The sequence below is a fragment of the Hypanus sabinus genome, chromosome 11 (assembly GCF_030144855.1).
Source record: "Hypanus sabinus isolate sHypSab1 chromosome 11, sHypSab1.hap1, whole genome shotgun sequence".
Taxonomy (NCBI): Eukaryota; Metazoa; Chordata; class Chondrichthyes; order Myliobatiformes; family Dasyatidae; genus Hypanus; species Hypanus sabinus.
The window spans coordinates 21,478,689-21,501,548 of record NC_082716.1 but is presented as its reverse complement, the minus strand read 5'-3'; the positions used below and the strand labels follow the sequence as shown (position 1 = coordinate 21,501,548).

The 22,860-nt window shown below is 40.2% G+C and overlaps 1 protein-coding gene across 2 annotated transcripts in view; it reads right to left on the bottom strand.

Moving 5' to 3' along the window:
- Window positions 1-22,860, bottom strand: part of fnbp1l (formin binding protein 1-like) — a 145,422-nt gene that overhangs the window by 44,167 nt on the left and 78,395 nt on the right. For both annotated transcript variants that reach the window (XM_059983923.1, XM_059983924.1), the window contains exons 3-4: window positions 19,046-19,099; window positions 5,459-5,606 (exon numbers count right to left, since the gene is read on the bottom strand). In XM_059983923.1, coding sequence (XP_059839906.1) covers window positions 5,459-5,606; window positions 19,046-19,099 — 202 coding nt within the window. The remainder of the gene's footprint in view (window positions 1-5,458; window positions 5,607-19,045; window positions 19,100-22,860) is intronic.

The window sequence follows — 22,860 nt, the reverse complement described above, 5'->3', positions numbered from 1 at the left end:
CACACGTTGTATTGTGTGCAGTTTTGGACTCCTTATTTTAGGAAGAATATACTGACATCGGAGAGGGTTCAGAGAAGATTCACAATAATGATTCCAGGAATGAAAGGGTTACCATATGACGAACGTCTAACAGCTCCTGGGCTGAATTCCATGAAATTCAGGAGAATCTCACAGAAACATTCCGAATATTAAACAGTCTGAACAGATTAGATATGGCAAAGTTATTTCCCATGGTTGGGGAGTCTAGGACAAGAGGGCACAACTTCAGGATTGATGGACATCCATTTAGAACAAAGCTGTGGAGAAATTACTTTAGTCAGAGGGTGGTAAATCTGTGGAGGCCAAGTCGTTAAGGTAAAAATAGATAGGTTCTTGATTAGCCAGGACATCAAAGGATATGGAGAGAAGGCAGGGGAGTGGGGATGACTGGAAGAATTGGATCAGCCCATGATTGAATGGCGGAGCAGACTCGATAAGCCAAATGGCCCACTTCTGCTCCTAAATCTTATGGAACCACTCAATAGTCTTATAACAGCAGGGCAGAAGTTGCCCTTGAGTTGATGGTATGTGCTTTCATGTATGTTCTGCCCAATAAAAGAGGGGAGAAGAGTGAATGTCCAGGGTGGACGGGGTCTTTGATCATGCTGGTCGCTTCACTGAAGCAGCAAGAAGTATAGCCAGAGAGGAGGCTGCTTTCCATGACATGCTAAGCTTTGTTCAGAATGCCCTGCAGTTTATTTAGCAATGCAGCTTGGAGTAGGCCCTTCTAGCTCTTAGAACCACGTCACCCAACAACCACAAATGAACCTTCTACTTTCTTGACTACAATATTAGGACCAGGTGGTTCAGACTCTGAATACTTGGACAACCCTTTAGAATAGAGATGAGGAAGGACTTCTTTAGCCAAATGATGGTGAATCTGTGGAATTCATTATCACAGACAGCTGTGGGGGTGAAGTCATAGGGCATATTTAAAGCTGAGGTTGATATAGTACTGTATAAAATTCTTAGGCACCCTTGTCTTTTTTTTTTAAATATGGTTTCAGATGGTATGGCCTTGTCAGAGCCCTGATTTCAATATCATCAAGGCTGTTTGGGACTACCTGGAGAGACAGAAGCAAGTGAGACAGCCAGAGTCTGCAGAAGAACTGTGGCAAGTTCTCCAAAATACTTGAAACAACCTACCAGCCAAGTTTCTTATCAAACTGCATGACAGTGTCCTAAGAATTGATGTAGTTTTAAAGGCAAGGGGTGGTCACACTAAATAGCGATTTGATTTAGTTTTTACTGTTACTGCACTTTATAGTAATTTTTTGATATTTAAGTACTTTATTATTTTTGAAAGCATCTTTTTTTTTAAACACATGCCTAAGACTTTTGCACAGTACAGTAGTTTCTTGAATAGTAATGGCATCAAAGATTATGAGGAAAGGTGGAGCAGACTCAATGGCTGAATGGGCTAATTCTGTTCCTTTGTCTTATGGTCTCAGATTACACAAAAAAATGACTCAAGAACATTTGTGCCATTGTTTTCTTATGTCAAACACACACGATGGGTCCATTTACAAGCCTAGTAATATTTTTTCCATTTATAAACTAATATATAATTTTTAAGGTACAGTACTTAATGATCTCCATATAGTTTGCTTTATTTGGACTGAAAATCCAAGACCAAGGAATAAATCACCCTGAAAAATCAATACAAATATGCCATTGTATTGTTACTTCTCCTCACGTCACCCCCTCCCCCTCCCAAGGCTACAAAAATTAATCCCCTTATTTTTATGGATAAATACCAGATATGGGTTGGCTTGTTCTATTATCTCCATTCAAAATGGTTCCAAGTGGACATGGTTCAGAACTTCGACTTCAGTGTAAATGTCACCAATAATTTTGTCTTGGTCCATCCACATTAACATTGGTCAAGAAAGCATAACAATGACCAATTCATCAGGAATTCCTAAGGAAGTTCGGCATCTATGATGACTCTTACCCATTTCTATTGATGCCTCATAGAAAGTATCCTATCCAGATGTATTACATTTGGTGAGGCAACTGTTCTGCCCAAGATTGCAAGAAATTTCAAACAATTGTGAACATATCACAATGCATCATGCATCATGCAAATCACCTCCACTGACTGTCTATACTTCTTGTTGTCACAAGAAAGTAGTCAACATAATCAAGTCATTCTCTCTTCTCCCTTCTATCATGGGGCAGAACACACAAAAGATTGAAATCATATACCACAAACTCTAAGACTGTGTCCAGCCCACTGTTAACAGATTCTTGAATGGACTTCTCACATTCAAGAAGAAATTCTTGATCTGCATGTCTATCTAGTCGTGGCCCTTACACTTTATTTGTTTACCCGCATTGCACTTTCTCTGCAACACTCTCCTTCTGTATACTATCTTGATATATCATGATCTGCCTGCTTAACACATAAACAAAAGCTTTTTGTACATGTGGCAATAATAAATCCAATATCTTGAACTTCTCTTACAATCCTTTTGTCTTCTTGATTTAAAGCTCATCTTTCATCAGAACTACCACCCAAGATTCAAAGTACATTTATTATCTAAGTATGTATTCAGTATAAAACCCTGAGATTAGTCTTCTCCACAGTCACAAAACAAAAAAACACCATGGAGCCTGTTCAAAGAAAACAATGAACACCCAATGCCAAAAGAAAGAAGAAAAAAAAAATCGCACAAACATCAAAAAATGAGCAAAAATTACAGAATATAAAACAACAAACCAGAGTCATTGAACAGTCTAGGAATGTTCAGTTTAGTTGAGTTAGTTCAGTTCAACTTAGCGCTGTGTCGTTTGCTGAATGCAGGCTGCAGAGCAAGTCAACCCCAATCAAAATAGCAATTTAAAAAAAGCAGCAACTACAATCAAAACATGAACTACAGAATCCAATCCTCAAACCACGTCAATTAAACCTTGCCAAAACCCAAGACTCTGGTACCAATGTAGAAGAGCAAGAGGGAGAGACCAGTCAAATGCAAGCACCTTTCTCCAGGAGCAGTGAGCAAGAGCGAGAGAGACCAATCACATGAAGGCACTTTCCTCAGACAGCAGCAAGCAGAGACCTGTCAAACACAAGCAGGCGGTGCGTAACAGCTGCTCGCCTTCCACTCTCATCTTCGTTGATTTCAATCTTGCTTGACACTTTAATCAGCAAGAAATGGAGTTCATCATGGGCTTGCACCTCTTCTTTTGGCTTCTTGGATTCTTGGCCTCTAGGCCTCACGCTTCAATCATAACCTCATTATACTCCGTAAGAGATAGCAGTGTCAGATCGCTCAATTAGCTCGAAAATACACCATCAAAAAATGTAACTCACAGGTTCCAATGGTAGCAGAAATATAGTTGAAGGAAGAAGAACAAATAAAAGTAGTAATCTCCAAATCTTCCTCCACTACATTGACGATGCTTTGGCGCTGTTTCATGCACCCATGCTGAGCTCCTTAATTTTTAATCAATATTGCCTTTAACTTCCATCCTATCAATAAATTCACTTAGTCCATCTCTGACACCTTCCTCCCCTTTCTCAATCTGCTTCCATCTCTAGAGACAAACTGCTAACCTATATATTTTTTTATAAACATACTGATTGCCACAGTTATCTTGACAATACATCTTCCCACTCTATCTGTAAAAATGTTATTCCTTTTTCTCAGTTTCTTTGCTTCCACCACATCTGTTCCCAGGACACAGTTTTCCATTTCAGGACTCTCCTTTAAAGAACAGGGTTTCCCTTCCCCCACTATTGATGCTGCCCTCACCCACATGCACTTCATTTCCCGTACATCTGCGCTTACCCCATCTTCCCACCACGTTAGTGTTAAGAGTTCCTCTTGTCATTATCTACCACCTCATCAGACTCCTCATCCAACACATTATCCTCTGCAACTTCTGCCATCTCTAAAGGGATCCTACCACTAAACACATCTTTACCTCCCGCCCACCCCCCCCCCCCCACTCTGCTTTCCATAGTGATTGCTTCCTCTGTGTTTCCCTGTCCATTCATCCCTTTCCACTAATCTCCCTCTTGGCACTTACCCTGCAAGCAGCCTAAGTACTACACTTACTTCCTCACCTCCATTCAGGACCCCAGGCAGTCCTTCCAGGTGAGGCAACACTTCATCTGCAAATCTGCTGGGATCATCTATTGTGTCTCTAGTGCTCCTGATGTGGCCTCCTCTACTACACTGGTGAGCCCCATCACAAGTCACAGGACCACTTTGTCAACCAGCTCTGCGGAGGAGCAACACCTTATATTCCACCTCGGAAGTCTCCATCTTGATGGTATGAATACTAATTTCTTCTTCTGGTAAAAAATTCCTCCATCCATCTTCCTCTATTCCCCAGCCTGACCTTTCACCTCCTCACCTGCCTATCACTTCCCCTTAGTGCCCCTCCTTCCCTTTCTCCTATAGTTCACTCTCCTTTCCTATCAGATTCCTTCTTCTCCAACCCTTGAGCTTTCCCACCTACCTGGCTTTATTTATCACCTCCTAGCTAGCCTCCTTCCCCTCCTCCCAACTATTTTTTTCCTGGCGTCTTGTCCCTTCCGTCTCAGTCCTGAATAAAATTCTGAAACATCGACTGTTTACTCCTTTCCATAGATGCTGCCTGACCTGCTGAGTTCTTCAAGCATTGTGTGTGTGTTGCTTTGGATTTCCAGCACCTGCAGACTTTCTTGTGTTTATCTTCTTCAGTAGGCGTCCTTACCTCTTCATTTTCAGTATTTCACAGAAGTGAAGTATCCTGGAATACTTAATTCCCAACCCTGCTCATGAAGCAATCCTATCTCTCAATGGTTGAAATCAAATCAATTTAATTCTACTTTTATTATCTAATCTCTTTTCATCTTTATGCATTTAGATATGGTGCACTCAAATTTACTTGCTCATTTGTCTTACTATAATCATTAATGTTCTAGTACCTTCATTAAGATCTATTTCCATGATTGAACCATTTTTAGCCAAATCACTAAAACTGTCTACAGATTTACCTTCTCTGACACTGTTTCTGAATTTCAGAATCAGAATCAGATTTAATATCTTGTGAAATTCATTAATTTTGCGGCAGCAGTACAATGCAATACACGATAAATATAGGGAAAATACCAAATTACAGTAAATATATGTGCATTAAGTTAAGTAATACAAAAACAGAAATTAATAAAAATTAGTAGTGTTCATGCATTTAATGTGCATTTAGAAATCAGATGGCAGAGGGGAAGAAATTATTCCTGAAAATTGCTTGGTGTGAATTTAAACTCAAATCTCCATAATCTTTTTTACTTGTTTCAACCCCCGTCTGCCAATCATTTAACTGGGCCACTTATCAAAAGCCCAGTTTTCTTTTGCTCAGGCAACAAGTTTAAAAAAGGGAAATAACATTGTTTGCTCTACACTATAAAATTAATATAAATACTCACTGTTTTTCTTTCAATTTTCAGATCATGAGCATATCTAACAAGCTCTCCATAGACTCTGTGGCCTATTTCTTCAGCAACAACTTCACGTTGGCCTGCGTAGTCATTGAGTTCATTGAGAACTTGGAAGAAGGACTGACAATAGGAAAACCTGCAGCAAAAAGAGGAAAATTAGTATATCTAGAAACAGCATCAAGCGGCCTCCTGGGGATTCAAAATCCAACCCATCCAAAAGCCTCTCAAACATTGCAACCGCCTCCACCATCCCTGCATCTTAAATAATCTTCATATAATGTCTGCAGTCAGATAATCAATGGTTCAAGCTCAAACAAAAAGATGAAAGCACATAACGAGTTGACAAAGTAGCAATGGAAGACTGGCACCATTGTAAAAAAACACAGGTGAAATCTCTAGTTTCCACCCAATGTTTATTTGATAGTCCAAAATCAAAAATTCAAAGTAAATATATTATCCAAGTACATAAGTGTTATCATATACAACAGAAATTAATTTTCTTGTGGGCATACATAGTAAATCCAAGAAACAACAGAATCAACGAAAGACCAGACCCAAAAGGATAGGCAAACAACCAATGTACAAAAGACATCAAATTAAAAAGAAAAATACAATAATAAATCAAGTAAAAATATCAAGAACATGAGATGAAGAGTTCCTGAAAGTGAGTTCATAGTCCGTGAGAACAATTCAATAAAGGGGAGGGCGAAGTTGAGTGAAGCCATCCCCTCTGGTTCAAAAGCCTGGTGAATGAGAGATAACAACTCTTCTTGGACCTGGTGGCGTGAGTCTGCAGCTCCTGTACGTTCTTCCTGATGACAACAGCAAGAAGAAAACATGGCTGGATGGTGAAGGTGCTTCATGATGGATGTTGCTTTCCTGTGACAGAGCTCCTTGTAGATATGCTCAATAGTGGGAAGTACTTCACCTGTAATATACTGGATGGTATCCACTATTTTTTGTAGGATTTTCCATTCAAGGGCATTGGTGTTTCCTACCATGCTATAATACAACCAGTCAATATACTCAACACCACACATCTACAGATGTTTGTCAATTTTTTTTTAGATGTCATCCATAGACGTTAGTCCAAGTTTTAGATTATCTCAACAGATTAGATATGGCAAAGTTATTTTGCGTGGTAGGGGAGTCTGGGACAAGATGGCATGACTTCAGGATTGAAGGATGTCCACTTAGAACAGAGATATGAAGAAATTACTTTAGTTAGACGGGGAAAGTCTGCGGCATTTGTTGCCACGAGAGGCTGTGGAGGACAAGTCATTGAGCGTATTTAAGGCAGAGATAGATAGGTTCTTGATTAGCCAGGGTATCAAAGGGTATGGGGAGAAGGCAGGGGAGTGGGGATGACTGTAAGAATTAGATCTGCCCATGACTGAAAGGCAGAGTAGACTCCACGGGCCGAATGGACTTCTGCTCCTGTATATTATGGTTTTATGGTCATGCAGAATCTTCACCAACTCCTAAGTAGTGGTGCTGCTGTGCCTCCTCTGTAATGGCACTTATGTACTGGACCCAGGACAGATTCTCTGAAATGATAACAGAGGAATTTAAAGTTGCTGACCCTTGCCACCTTTCATCACCCGATGAGGGCTGGCTCTTCCTCTTGTGGTCAATAATCAGCTCTTTTGTTGAGTGAGAGGTTGTTCTTATGGCACAATTCAACTGGATTTTTAATCTGCTTCCCATATGCCAATTCGTCACCATCTTTGACTTGGCCAATGACAGTTGTGTTGTCAGCAAACCTAAGCACGGTTTTGGAATTGTTTTTAGCCAGACGTAGGTATAAAACAAGTAGAGAAGAGGGCTACGCACACAGCCTTGTGGTGCAACTGTGCCGATGGTGATTGTATGAAACCCTCTTTTACTGGGCATCTCTGAATATGTGGTTCGTTAGTTCCTTGGCAACAGCCACTGGACTCCACGGTACCTTTCTCGGGCTTCGTACGTCTAGGGCAGGGGTGGGCAAACTTTTTGACTTGTGGGCCACAAAGGGTTCTAAAATTTGACAGGGGGGCCGGACCAGGAGCAGATGGATGGAGTGTTTTGGTAATACACCTCATAATAGAAAATAAAATATCATGGGATATGTAGAAAACATGTGCTTTAATTTCAATTGAAAATGAACAAATGCATTACAACAAAATATCTGTCTTTGAAGTCCCATGGTATTTAGCTATTTATTGAAATGACTTTTAAAACACTGAAAATTAAATGAATAAAATACAGCTTTTTTTAATAGTAACAGTTATTATTTTAAAGCACTGAAGATATTATCATCATCACTCTCCTCCTGACTCTCTTTATTTCAAAAACGGTAGGAGATGCAGGTCTACTTGTCCTGCTCCTTCTTATTCAATTGTCCCCTGTGCCAAAACTCAACAACGACCAGCACAAAGACAGAACAGTGACAGCGCGCCAGTATGCGGAGCGCGTTATTTGATCTGGAGCACATTTTTTATTTTGAGAACGTACATGCACCTGCGCACTACTCATGTCCATCACTTAACAGAAATGACGTGTAACATGTAAGACTTATTGAAAAAAAAATTTTCAAATGCATTTTTTACATAACACAACGAAGAAACTTATTTTTAATTTCAGTGGGAACAGTGTTGTTGGTCTCCCTTTTTAGCCAGCGCATCAAAGTCTGGATTTAGTTTTGTCGTGGCGATTCTCAGAATGGATCTGAGGTGTTGGTCAGTTAACTTGGATCTGTGGCTGGCTTCGATGATGTTCGTGACGCTGAACGCCTGTTCACACAAATAGGTCGAGCCGAACAAAGAGTAAAGCGCAAATGTGGAGTAATATGCTTCATCTCAACAAAGGTCAATGTGTAGCGGTGTGCTACATGCAGCGCTAAAATTACGACACGGAGTCGGTAACTGCAGTTGAAGAAAAAAAAACTTTATTCGAAATCCCCAGCCTCACTTTTAAGCCTCCCTCAACCTGCCCCCCGTGGCACAGAGGCTCCAAAGCTCTGTGCTCGCAAATCCACGCAGGCTATCTCCCTTAGCCGGAACGCAGGCTAATTGTGAGCCGGTTCGGATGTGCCAAGAAATGGGTCACCACAAATTTATATAGAGTGCGTCATCTATTGGGAAAACGTCAGAATTGCGGGGAAAAAACGTTAACAAGGTTTATTAATATAATTTCATCAAGTTCTGCGGGCCGGATTAAAAAGCTTAACGGGCTGCATATGGCCCATGTTGCCCATGCCTGGTCTAGGGTGTATATGATTTCGCCCCCGCCAAATCAGAGGGGTTGAGACTTTTTGCCCACGTCCTGGTTTGTGTGAATGCTGTGTGATTTACTGCCCTGCAATAGCCTATCAGCATGAAATAACAGATTGCACATTGCATACAATTATAAAGTATATTTGTGAACACTATCTTAACCAAAGAGTTAGTAAAGAAAGAAAAAAACCAAAAAGGGCCTATTATAATTAAACAGTCAAATGTGCACAGGTTGGAGCTCAAATCTTCCAAAAGCCATAATCACTGATCCTAGGTAGACCTCTGCACCTTGGCTCCATTGAAACACGTTTTCCCACCAGATTGAATCCTACGACCTGCTCTCTCCAGCGTCTTCCCTCTTCATGTCTCACCAAAGACCAAGCCCAACCTTAATGTCCTTAAACAAAAAACCTCTCTCCCAGTGTTCTCTAGAACCTTCTCCCAGTTCTACCATCCTAAATGGATGACACACAGTCCTCAGCATCCCTCATCTTCAACGATAACCCAAAGAGACTGAAAGCAGAAGAGACTGCTCTGACAAAACTGCTAAAATTAAATACCTACAGCATAGCAATAAAAAGAAATGTGAACCAGGGCGTTAAATGTAGATGAGGTGTTAGACTATAAGACATAGGAGCAGAATTAGGCCATTCACCCACCATTCCATGACTGACCCCAGATCCCCATTCAACCCCATACACCTGCCTTCTTGTACATATCCTTTGATGCCCTGACCAATGAGGAAACGATCAACTTCTGCCCTAAATATACCTATGGACGTGGCCTCCATTGCAGCCTGTGTCAGAGCATTCCACAGATTCACTACTCTCTGGCTAAAAAAAATTGCTTCTTAGCCAATCTTGAGGATCTGCCATCTTGTTCTAGATACCCCCACCACAGGAAACATTCTCTCCACATCCAACTTATCTAGTCCTTCCAACATTTGGAAAGTTTCAATGAGATTCTCCAACCATAAAAGGCCCCCTTTATTCCTGTTCAGTGCCTCCTGAATGTCACCCAGTCCTCTATCAATGCCATGCACCTTTCCTGTAACACCATAGGATTTTAACTTATTAGGCAGTCTCATGTGTGGCATCTTATTAAATGCCTTCTGAAAATCCAAGTAAATGACATCCTTTGCCTCTCCTTTGTCTACCCTGCTTGTTACTTCCTTGAAGGTCTCCAACAGATTTGTCAGGCAAGATTTCCCTTGGCAGAAAACATGCTGACCTTCACTTATTTTATCATTAGTCTCCAAGTACCCCAAAAACGTCATCCTCAACAATAGACCCCAACACTTTCCAAACTGCTGAGGTTAGGCTAACTGGTCTATAATTTCTTTTCTTTTGCTTTCCTCCGTCCATAAAGAGTGGAGTGACATGTGCAATTCTCCAGTACTCTAAGACCATGGCATAATCAAGTGATTCTTGAAAGGTCATTACTAATGCATCTATCATCTCTTCAGCAACCTTTCTCAGGACTCTGGGGTGAAGTCCATCTGGTCCAGGTGGCCTATCCACCTTATGGCCCTTCAGTTTGCCTAGCACTTTTTCCTTTTTAATAGCAACAGCACTCACTTCTGCTCCCTGACACTCAAAGACCTCTGGCACACTGTTAGTATCTTCCACAGAGAAGACAGATGCAAAGTACTCAACAAGTTGATCTGCCAGTTCTTTGCCCCCCATTACCACCTCACCAGCATTATTTTCCAGTGGTTCAATATCAACATTCATGTCTCTTCTACTCTTTATATAACTTAAATTTTCAGGATCTTGCTTTATATTATTAGACCATAAGGCATAGGAGAGAATTAGTCCATTTGGGCCATCAAGTCTGTTCTGCCATTCAATCATGGCTGATCTTTTTTTCCCTCCTCAGCCCCACTTCCCGGCTTTCTGTCCATAACCTTTGATGCCGTGTCCAATCTGGAACCCATCAAGCTCTGCCTTAAATACACCCAATGACCTGGCCTTCGCAGCTGCCTGTGGTAATAAATTCCAACAAATTCACCACCCTCTGGCTAAAGAAATTTCTTCACATCTCTGTTTTAAATGGAAGCCCCTCTATCCTGAGGCTGTGTCCTCTTGTCCTAGACTCCCCCACCATGGGAAACATCCTTCCTACAGCTACTCCGTCTGGGCCTTTCAGCATTCAAAAGGTTTCAATGAGATCCCCCTCTTCCTTCTAAATTCCAGCAAATACACGCCCAGAGCCATCAAACATTCCTCATACATTAAACCGCAAACATCCTTGTGAACGTATTCCGAACCCTCTCCAATACCGTCACATTCTTTCTTAGATGAGGAGCTCAAAGCTATTCACAATACTCAAGATGAGGCATCACCAATGCCTTATTAAAGCCTCAGCATCTTGTATTCTAGACATCTTGAAATGAATGCTAACATAGCATTTGCCTTCCTCACCACGAAATCTATCACCAAGTTAACCTTTAGAGTGTCTGCACAAGAATCCCAGTCCCTCTGCATCTCAGATTTTTGGATTCTCCCCATTTAGAAAAAAGTATGCACATTTATTTCTACTACCGAAGTGAATAACCAAACATTTCCCAACATTGTATTTCATTTGCCACTTTCTTGTCTGTTCTCCTAATCTAAGTCCTTCTGTATCCTACCCGTTTCCTCAACACTACCTGCCTCTCCACCAATCTTCCTATCATCTGCAAACTTAGCAACAAAGCCATCTATTCTATCATCTAAATCATTGATATACAGCATAAAAAGAAGTGGTCCAACACCAACCCCTATGGAACACCACTACACACTGGCAGCCAACCAGAAAAGGATCCTTTCATTCCCACTCGCTGCCTCCTGCCAATCAGCCAATGCTCTAACCACGTAAGTAACTTTCCTGTAATGCCATGGACTCTTAATTTGGTAAGCACTCTCATATGTGGTATCTCGTCAAAGGCCTTCTGAAAGTCAAAATGTACAATATCCACTGCATCCCCTTTATCCATCCCACATGTAATCTCCTCAAAGGATTCCAACAGGTTCATCAGGTAAGAGTTTCCCTTAAGGAAACTTTGTCCTATCTTGTCCTGTGACATCAAGTTCTCCTAAACTCATCCTTAAGAATTGACTCCAACATCTTCTCAACCACTGAGGTCAGGCTAGCTGGTCTATAATTTCCTTTCTGCTGCCTTCCTCCTTTTTAAAAGAGTGGAGTGACATTTGCAATTTTCCAGTCCTCTGGCACCATGCCCGAGTCCAATGATTTTTGAAATATCATTACTTATGCCTCAAAATCTCTACCACTACCTCTTTCAGTACCCTAGGGTGCAGTTCATCTGGCCTGGGTGACTTATGTCACCTTAGGTCTTTCAGCTTTTTGAGCACCATCTCCTAATAATATTAACTGCACTCACTTCTCTTCCCTCAGATCCTTCAACACCTGGCACACTGCTAATAGCTTCCACAGTGAAGGCTGAGGCAAAATACACATAGAGTTCATCTGACATCTCCTTGGCCCATTATTTCTCCTTCCTCATTATCTAACAGCCCTATATCCACTCTCATCTTTTTTTTAAACATACTTGAGAAAGCTATCACTATCCATTTTGATATCACTTGCTTTCATATTTCGTCTTTTCCCTCCTAATGATTCTTTTAGATGCTCTGTAACATTTGAAAAGCTTCCCACTAATTTTTACTTTGTTCTATAAACTCGCTTTTACTTTTACATTAACATTGACTTCCCTCATCAGCCACAGTTGTACAATTTTGCTATTAGAGTATTTCTTTGTTTTTGGAATACAACTATCCTGCACCTTCTTCATTTTTCCTAGAAGCTCGTGACATTGCTGTTCTGCTGTCATCCCACTCTGCTTTGACCAACTCCTCTCTCACACCAATATAATTTCCTTTATTCCACTGAAATACTGCTATGCCACTTTACTTTCTTCCTATCAAATTTCAAGTTGAATTCAATCATATTGTGATTACTGCCTTCTAAGGGTTCTTTTACCTTATGCTCCCTAATCACCTCCATTTCATTACATCCAATCCAGTATAACTGATCCCCTAATAGGCTCAACGACAAACTGCTCTAAAAAGCCATCTCATAGGTATTCAACAAACTCTCTCTCCTTGGGATCCATTTCCAACCTGATTTTCCCAATCGACCTGCATACTGAAATTGCCGATGACGATCATAATATTGTCCTTTTCACACCTTTTCTATTTCCTTTTATAATCTGTGGTCCACATCCCAGCTACTACTGAGAGGCCTATATATAACTGCCATCAGGGTCCTTTTACCCTTGCAGTTTCTTAACTCAACCCACAAGGATTCAACATCTTCCAACCCTATTGACTAATTTGCCCTCTCTACTTTTCCCTTCTTATTTCAAAGGCTACACGTATTTAAATACAACACCTTCAGTCCTGCATTCTTCACCCTTTTGAATTTTGCCTCTGTGGTACAAGTTAACTTCTTGCTTTGTCTGCATTTGTACCCAATCATTGGCTTATCCTTACTTGCATTCATGTTACACCCATCATCTACTTGTAAACCTGCTGACTCATCCTCAGTTCCATCATACTGGTTCCCATCCCTCTGTCATATTAGCTTAAATTACTCCCGTAAAGCTCTCGTAAACCTGCCTGCAAGAATACTGGTCCCCCTCGGACCAAGTGCAACCTCGCCCTTTTGTACAGGTCCCACCTGCCCAAGAAGAGGTCCCAATTATCCAGAAGTATGAATCCCTGCCCTGTGCTCTAATTCTTCAGCCACACTTTTATCTGCCACCTCATTCCATAGATGGGTTGCTGGGTGGTGCAGCTTGTTGGGCCAGATGGACCTGGTCTATACTGTATTTCTAAATAAAAGAGTTTCAAGGAGATGATGTTAATTGCTGAACCACAGTCAATAAAGAGCACCCTGATGAATGCATCTTCATAAACCTCATTGCAAAATATGGAACATTACCTACTAGATTTTGATACATCAAATTGTTAATTTTCTTCCAATGTTTTTTTAAATATATATATGGCTTCAAATGGTAGGCCTCCACACAGCTCTGACCTCAGTATCAATCAAGGCAGTCTGGGATTACATGGAGAGACAGAAGCAAGCAATACAGACAAAGTTTGCAGGAGAACTGTGGCAAGTTCTCTAAGATGCTTGGACCAACCTACCAGTCAATTTTCTTACAAAACTGCATGACAGTGTATGTGAGGGAATTAACGCAGTTTTAAAAGCAAAGGGTGATCCCGCCAAATATTCATTTGATTTTTTAAAAAACTGTTTACTGCTCTTTATAGTTTTTGATATTTAGAAATTTGTTAGCTCATTATTTTAAAAAGCATCTTTGTTTACAGTATTTATTTTTACCTGTGCCTAAGACTTTTGCACAGTACTCTAAGTAGAATACATGTTAAAGAAGGTAAAACAACATGCTTTCCTCAAAGGTTGGGGCACTAGGCATTGAATATAAAAAGTTTGGAAGTCACGTTGCAACTGTGTAAGACTTTGATTGGAGCATTGTCTACAGATCTGATTGCTGCATTACAGAAAAGAGGGTGGTGTAGGACTGAAATAATCACCAAAGAGTCGCCTGTTGATTCATTTCCATAGATGCAACTCCAGGCTCCATGACCTTTACTCGCCTCTGCACTGAACTGAGGCCGAGGCCGTGGGCTGTTCCGGGCTTCGTCTATAGACTGTCTTTCGTTCTGAATGCTATTTTCTTACCTTTATTGTTTGCACAATTTTTTTTCCTCTCTCTGCACATTAGGTGCTTGACAATTTTGTTTTAAAAAATGATAAAATACTGAATTATGAGGTAATGTTATGATAGATAGAGTCTTTCTTCTCAAGTTAAAATATCAAATACAACTGGGTAAAGATTTCCATGGGGGGGGGGGAGTTAGGGATATTTGCAAACTAATTTAAAAAACACGTTTTCCTAATCCTGGATGCTGAACATTCTCACTAAAATGAACAAGACTTCCAATCCTAGTCCATCCTGATCAGTGCAGGACAGAAGCATAATCCACACAAAATTCATCAGGAATGAATTGTGGGATCATATAATCCTATATATTACAAGACCATAAGGCATTATATAGAAAGTAGAATGCTGGAGCACAATACATAAGCTCAAAAAAGAGAGATATTGCAAGGGCAAGTGTCCTGGGAATTGAGTGTACCAGGGTATACGTGCTATCGTAGAGACAGAAATATGGGAAGAGGGGGTGGGGTGGCCCTGTTGGTGAGGAATGAGATTCAGTCCTTAGCAAGAGGTGACTTGGGAACAGGGGAAGTAGAGTCTGTGTGGATTGAGCTGAGGAACAGTAAGGGTAAAAAGACCCTAATGGGTGTTGTGTACAGGTCCCCAAACAGTAGCGTGGATATTGGGTACAAGTTGATTAGGGAGTTAACATTGGCATGTGCTAAAGGTAATGCAGTTGTTATGGGAGATTTCAACATGCAGGTGGACTGGGAGAATCAGGTAAGTGCTGGACCCCAGGATAGGGAGTTTGTGGTGTCTAAGGGATGTATTTTTGGAACAGCTTGTGCTTGAGCCAACCAGGAACGAGGCTATTTTGGACTTGGTGATGTGTAATGAACAGGAATTGATAAGTGATCTTGAAGTAAAGGAGCCATTAGGAAGTAGTGATCATAACATGATAAGTTTTTATCTACAATTTGAGAGGGATAGGGGCAGATCAGAGGTGTCAGTGTTGCAATTAAGTAAAGGAGACTATGGAGCCATGAGGGATGAGCTGGCCAAAGTTAAATGGGCGGATGCCCTGGCAGGAAAGACAGTGGATCAGCAGTGGCAGATATTCTTGGGCATAATACAAAAGATGCAAATGCAGTTCATTCCAATGAGAAGGAAGGATTCAAAGAGGGGGAAGGGGCCACAGTGGTTAACAAAGGAAGTCAGAGATTGTATAGCATTAAAGAAAAAGAAGTATGACAGGGCTAAGATGAGTGGGAATACAGATGATTGGGAAAGTTTTAAGGAACAGCAGATCTTAACTAAAAAAGCAATACGGAGAGAAAAAATCAGGTATGAGCTCAGTCTAGCCAGGAATATAAAAGGGGATAGCAAAAGCTTTTTTAGCTATGTGAAGAGAAAGAAGATAGTTAAGAACAATGTTGGCCCCTTGAAGAATGAATTGGGAGAAATTGTTATGGGAAACAGGGAAATGGCAACAGAATTTAATGCATACTTTAGATCTGTCTTCACCAGGGAGGACACAAGCAATCTCCCGGATGTATGGATGGGCCAGGGTCATAAGATATCAGAGGAATTGAGACAGATTGACATTAGGAAAGAAACTGTGATGAGTAGACTGGTAGGACTGAAGGCTAATAAATCCCCGGGTCCAGATGGTCTGCATCCGAGGGTTCTAAAAGAGGTGGCTCAGGAAATTGCGGATGCATTGGTAATCATTTTCCAATGTTCCTTAGATTCAGGATCAGTTCCTGAAGATTGGAGAGTGGCTAATGTTGTCCCACTTTTCAAGAAGGGAGGGAAGGAGAAAACGGAGAACTATCGCCCTGTTAGCCTAACGTCAGTCGTGGGGAAGATGCTTGAGTCCATTATTAAGGACGAAATAGTGGTACATCTAGATGGCAGAAATAGGATTAGGCCGAGCCAGCATGGATTTACCAAGGGCAAATCATGCTTGACTAATCTGTTGGAGTTTTTTGAGGGTGTAACAAGGATGTTAGATGAGGGTAAGCCAGTAGATGTTGTGTACCTAGATTTTCAGAAAGCATTCGATAAGGTGCCACATAGGAGATTGGTGAGTAAAATCAGAGCTCATGGCATTGGGGGCAGGGTTTCAACATGGATAGAAAACTGGTTGGCAGATAGAAAGCAAAGGGTAGCAGTGAATGGGTGTTTCTCAGACTGGCTGGAGGTGACTAGTGGGGTACCACAGGGCTCTGTATTGGGACCACAGCTCTTTACGATTTATGTCAATGATTTAGATGAGGGCATTGAAAACTATATCAGCAAGTTTGCTGACGATACTAAACTGGGTGGCAGTGTGACATGCGAAGAGGACGTTAGGAGATTACAGGGAGAATTGGATAGGCTGAGTGAGTGGGCAGATACTTGGCAGATGTCATTCAATGTGAATAAATGTGAAGTTATCCACTTTGGAAGCAGGAACAAGAGGGCAGAGTATTGTCTGAATGGTTTAGAGTTAGGTAAGGGAGAAATGCAAAGAGACCTAGGAGTCCTAGTTCACCAGTCAATGAAGGTGAATGAGCAAGTGCAACAGGCAGTGAAGAGGGCAAATGGAATGTTGGCCTTTGTTACAAGGGGAATTGAATACAAGAGCAAGGATGTCCTTTTGCATTTGTACAGGGCCCTGGTGAGACCACACCTGGAATATTGTGTACAGTTTTGGTCTCCAGGTTTAAGGAAGGACATTCTGGCAATTGAGGAAGTGCAGTGTAGATTCACTAGGTTGATTCCTGGGATGGCAGGGCTGTCTTACGCAGAGAGATTGGAGAGATTGGGCTTGTACACGCTGGAATTGAGGAGATTGAGAGGGGATCTGATTGAAACGTTTAAGATAATTAAAGGATTTGATAGGATTGAGGCAGGAAATATGTTCCAGATGTTGGGAGAGTCCAGTACCAGAGGGCATGGATTGAGAATAAGAGGTCAGTTATTTAAAACAGAGTTGAGGAAGAGCTTCTTCTCCCAGAGAGTTGTGGAGGTGTGGAATGCACTGCCTCGGAAGACGGTGGAGGCCAATTCTCTGGATGCTTTCAAGAAGGAGCTGAATAGATATCTGATGGATAGGGGAATCAAGGGATATGGGGACAAGGCAGGGACTGGGTATTGATAGTGAATGATCAGCCATGATCTCAGAATGGTGGTGCAGACTCAAGGGGCCCAATGGTCTACTTCTGAACCTATTGTCTATTGTCTATTGTCCCACTTGACAGTAAACAGAGGAGGACAACCATTGAGATCACCACTTCCCTGGAAGTAAAAACAAGGTGTATCCCTAGAGGAAAGCGTCAGACACCAGCTAGCAACAGAAGCACTAGCATGTCCTTGACCAAATGTCTGCAGCAAAAGTTACGTCAGTTCAGAGATGTTAATGATGTAAATAAAATAAGTTACAAAGGAAGAAGGATCATAGTGAATGAAAAGGCAGATTTGTGGGTCCAACCAGGTTGTCTACTCCTGCTCCTATTCAAAAGAGTGGAAATAATCTGAGCCTGATAACTTAAGTTCTGTGACTGCAGACAGAGGATCACTGAGCTTAAAAACTGCAAAATTGTCACCCACAATTATACAACAATGAATCATTTGGCAGAGTGACAGATGAAAACCATAATTCGTGTAGTCCTAGAAAAATAGAGCATGAAGATAAAGCCAAGGGTAGGGATTCATATTGGGTTCCAGCAGATTTTCAATTTGGATAAAAAAGGGTATGTAACTGTGCATATTTGAACTGGAAGACCAAGAGCCCTCTGCACAATAGCTAGTACATTGCTGCATTCGAAATGTCTTTCCAAGAATTGCATACTTTACTGTACTGATTCAAACTATGCTGATTTTAGTTATGAAGTATGGCTATGATAATTGCCATCGTTCCCCATTTTGACTGGTAAATACCCTTTCAATTAAACAATTCTATTTCAGAGTTTTAATCTATTTTAAGAGCTCTTTCAAGCATTGCCCTGGAATATCAGATTATTCAGGCCAGTGGCCCAGGATCAAATCCTATTCTGTTGTATGGTTATGAATGGCAAACAGAACTGAAGCAGCAGTTGGTTAAGTGAACTGAATTTGAACAGCTGGAGTTCTCATTAATGGCTGTTATTTTTCTTGGAAAGTACAAAACTAACAGGAGTAAAATGGGATGAGACTGATACTCATTCCTTTTATTGAGCCATGTATACTGCCACGTAGATAATGTATAGAAACACTATAACTATAACCCAACAACAGTCAGCAGCTTTGATTGTGAGAAAAACACTGAAGGTAAAAATAAGACAATTTAAACAATATTTTTGAATATAAATACTCTTTCAAAACTATCAAAGAATATGGTCTAAGAGTTTGAAGAAGTAATAAAATGACGGTAAGTACAAACCATGCTTAAAATATTATTTTTCACCTTTTTTATTCTACTGCTCACCTGCTTTAAAATAGCAAGCAAGTTTGCTTGGCACTTATTGCACAGTCGCTTAAGGAACACAGGAGCTCTGAATATTATCCTTCCAACAATTTTTAAAGTGTATGTGTATTTAAATGGAACTGTACTGCACTTGAATGTAAATCACATCTTAAACCATTTTTTTTAAAGTCATGGCTTACCTGGGTTCTTCATCTTTACTGGAACGTTTTGGTCCATATTTCTTAACAAGATTTCTGTACACAAAATAAAAGAATATACATTATTATTATGTGCTTCACTTCCTCCAGAACACTTGGAAATGAGTAGATGACAAATCCTTTTTATTTAAATGGCAGCTAGATAAGATTTACAAATATGTCACACAATATTTTACTTGTAATCTAATCTTCAGACAATTTTAGTATATGACAACTAAGAATCATCTCCAGTGCTCAGTGCTAGGGTAGCATTTATAATGTCCAACATCACAGTGTGCTGCAAATCTCAGGCTCTCTCATCAAGACCATTATATATGTGTATTTATGTTCATAACTGTGTAAAGATTAGCTCTGGCACCAAAGCACATTTTTCACAGGGGTTAAAATATTGCATTCATCCTTCAAATCAAAAGCATATCTGTGGTATAATTGGTTAGAACTGAAAGTCAATAAGAAAACCAATAGCATAATCCCTGAACTACTGAGATTTTAGGACTGAAAATGAAACATTTAAAAAGAATACAGATGGAGGAGAAAAAGATTGAAGTTAAAGGAAAAGGGGAAAATAAAACAAAGTGCTTAAAACATCCAAACACCCAAAATGTGATTTTTTTTTAAATTAAAAGAGCTCATAAAAAGAATAAGATTGGCAGCTTAAACTGTTCAATTTCTGAGCAAGACTGGTAAGGCATTAAAAATTATGAGGTTATTAAAAGGAGACACACTCTTGATTATTGTGAGCTTAATAAGATTTAACATACTATAGAAATTGATTAAAATTCTCAAAATTGATACAAAGGCACTGGGCTGTTTATATGAATTGCATTGATCAAACAACATGTTTGAGGATTGAAACTTGCACTGGAATGCAATCTTCTGAATTATTAGCCAGACTGTACATTCATGTATTACCAATGTCACTATTTTCAACCTTGATGTGACACATATAATTTTTTATCCTACATTTCATAATTTTGATGTATTTGATCACTACAGAAATGTGATTAAAATAGTTAGCTATTAAATGGTTGATTATTTGATCAATTCAACCATGTATTTAGTTTGAATCTTCACGACTTGAATGCATGGCATGCTTTTGCAGTAGCTTTATCTTTCTCCCCAAAATTTATAATTCTTTTTGCACATTTGAATTCAAGTTCTGCACTAACAAAACCCAAATCAGATGCATAACTTTGTATTTAGTCACAAACTAATCTGTAACTAAGCAAATGTCACTTTCTAGAACCAATGGAACTTTGGAAATCTCCATTTTTATTCTCTTCACTTCTCAAGCCACCGCTGTTTAGCAAACTGCTAAGAGAGGAAAAAAAATCTCTAAATATTTTTTACATTGAACATCTCTAACAACAATTACTAAGATCTAAAAAAAAAACCTCTCTTCTTCTTCATACCTTTATGCTTTAGGTTGATAGTATAAATATCTGCATCTAGTTTTATAAGTTAACAAATAGGACTATGTCAGGCTTTAGCGTAATGACCATTATATTTTTGGGATAGGCCCAGGTTTACTATTGTAGCTACAATGGAACTCAGATGGGTTGAATTATTTAGCAGATTGTTTATTATAACAGTGTTTAAATTTAATCCTTGATAACTTACATTTTTGGTGAAACACAGCAGGCCAGGCAGCATCTATAGGAAGAAGTACTGTCGACGTCTCAGCTCAAAACGTCGACAGTACTTCTTCCTATAGATGCTGCCTGGCCTGCTGCGTTCCACCAGCATTTTGTGTGTGTTGCTTGAATTCCCAGCATCTGCAGATTTCCTCGTGTTTGCGTTTGTAACTCAAATTTTTCCTCACCAAGGAGAGAGCACTCATTAAATGCTATAGATGATTGTTTAGAAAGGTTTGAACAGCTCAGCCATACAGGATCTTAAATCAAGTAACGTATGCCCAAGTGCAAAATAAAATTCACTCTTTTCATAGCCTTTCTACAGAGTTTAGATGCTTCATGAAAAGATTGTGCTTTCAACCTCATAGTAGATTCTTCATGAGAACGCTACAGCACTCATCACATTCCAATCTCATCTTTTGCTTGATTATTCCCCCCCCCCATCACAATGAACATTGCCACCATAATACATCATCTTTACCCATGCTTCTATCCATATAAACCAAAAACAAAATAAATCATCTTCAAATCTCCCTCCAGAATGTCTATAATCTTTCAGATGATTTCCAATCTTGGAACCTATACATAATCTGCATCATTCCACCCAATACAAGCATAGAACAGGCCCTTTGGCTCAACGAGCCACATAGTCCTATTTAACCTAGCCCAATCACAAGACAATTAACAATGACCAATTAACCTACTACTAACTGGTAGGTCTTTGGACTGTGGGAGGAAACTAGAGCACCTGGAGGAAACAATGCATGCATGAGAAGGAGATACAAACTTCTAACAGAGGCTGCCAGAATTGAACTGCAATCTCTAATGCCCTGAGATGTAATTGAGTCACGCTAATTGCTATGCTACTGTAGCACCCCGTGCTTTTGTTGCAAGCATCTTTTTCCAGGTAAAGTTGAATATCTCTAGCCACTCTCTGATCAAAAGCAATTAGAAGGGCACAAGTAGACCACTCATCTCAAGCCTACTCCACCATTTAACAAGATCATGACGGCTCTGATCGCAACATCAATCTCACATTTCAATCTCAGGGTTGCATATGGTGACATATATGTATTTTGATAATAAACTTACTTTGAACTTGACAAGGCTCCTGAGGATCTTGTGTGTTTCAATCAAATCAGCACCAACTCTTCTGAATTCTAGCTAACCAATCTTTCTTCACGGGAAAAACTGTGTCATTATGTGTCTAGACAACATTCTCTGAATTGCTTCAACATCTTAACATTCTTCCTCAAATAGTAAGACATTACTGTACACTATAATCTGGACACTGTGATGAGTGGGGTACTGGGCCTGCCATTTACCATTTACAGTTTGGAAGAGGGGACTGAGTGTAGTATAGCAGAATTTGCTGATGACACTAAACTGAGTGGAAAAGCAAATTGTACAGAGGATGTGGAGAGTCTGCAGAAGAATATAGATAGATAAATTGAGTGGACCAAGGTATGGCAGATGGAATACAATGTTGGTAAATGCAAGATCATCCACTTTGGAAGGTATAATAGCAGAGCTGATTATTATTTAAATGGTGAAAGATTGCAGCATGCTGTTGTGCAGAGGGACTTGGGAGTGCTTGTTCATGAATCACAAAAAGTCAGCTTGCAGGTACAACAGATTAAAGAGGCAAATGGAATGTTGGCCTTCATTGCTAGAGGGATTGAATTCAAGAGCAGGGAGGTCATGCTGCAACTATACAGGGTACTGGTGAGGCCGCACCTACAGTACTGTGTGCAGTTCTGGTCTCCATACTTGGGGGAGGATATACTGGCTTTGGAAGCAATGCAGAGAAGGTTCACCAGGTTGATTCCAGGGATGAAGGGTTAACCTATGAAGAGAGACTGAGTCGCCAGGGACTATACTCTCTGGAATTCAGAAGAATGAGAGGGGATCTTATAGAAACATGCAAATTTTGAAAGGGGTAGATAAGATAGAAGTAGGAAAGTTTTTTCCATTGGGAGGTAAGACTAGAACTAGGGGACATTGCTTCAAGATTCAGAGGAGAAGATTTAGGATGGAGATGAGGAGAAACTGTTTTTCCCAGAGAATGGTGAATCTGTGGAATTCTCTGCCCAGGGAAGCAGTTGAGGCTGCTTCACTAAATATATTTCAGATACAGTTCGATAGGTTTTTACATAGTAAGGG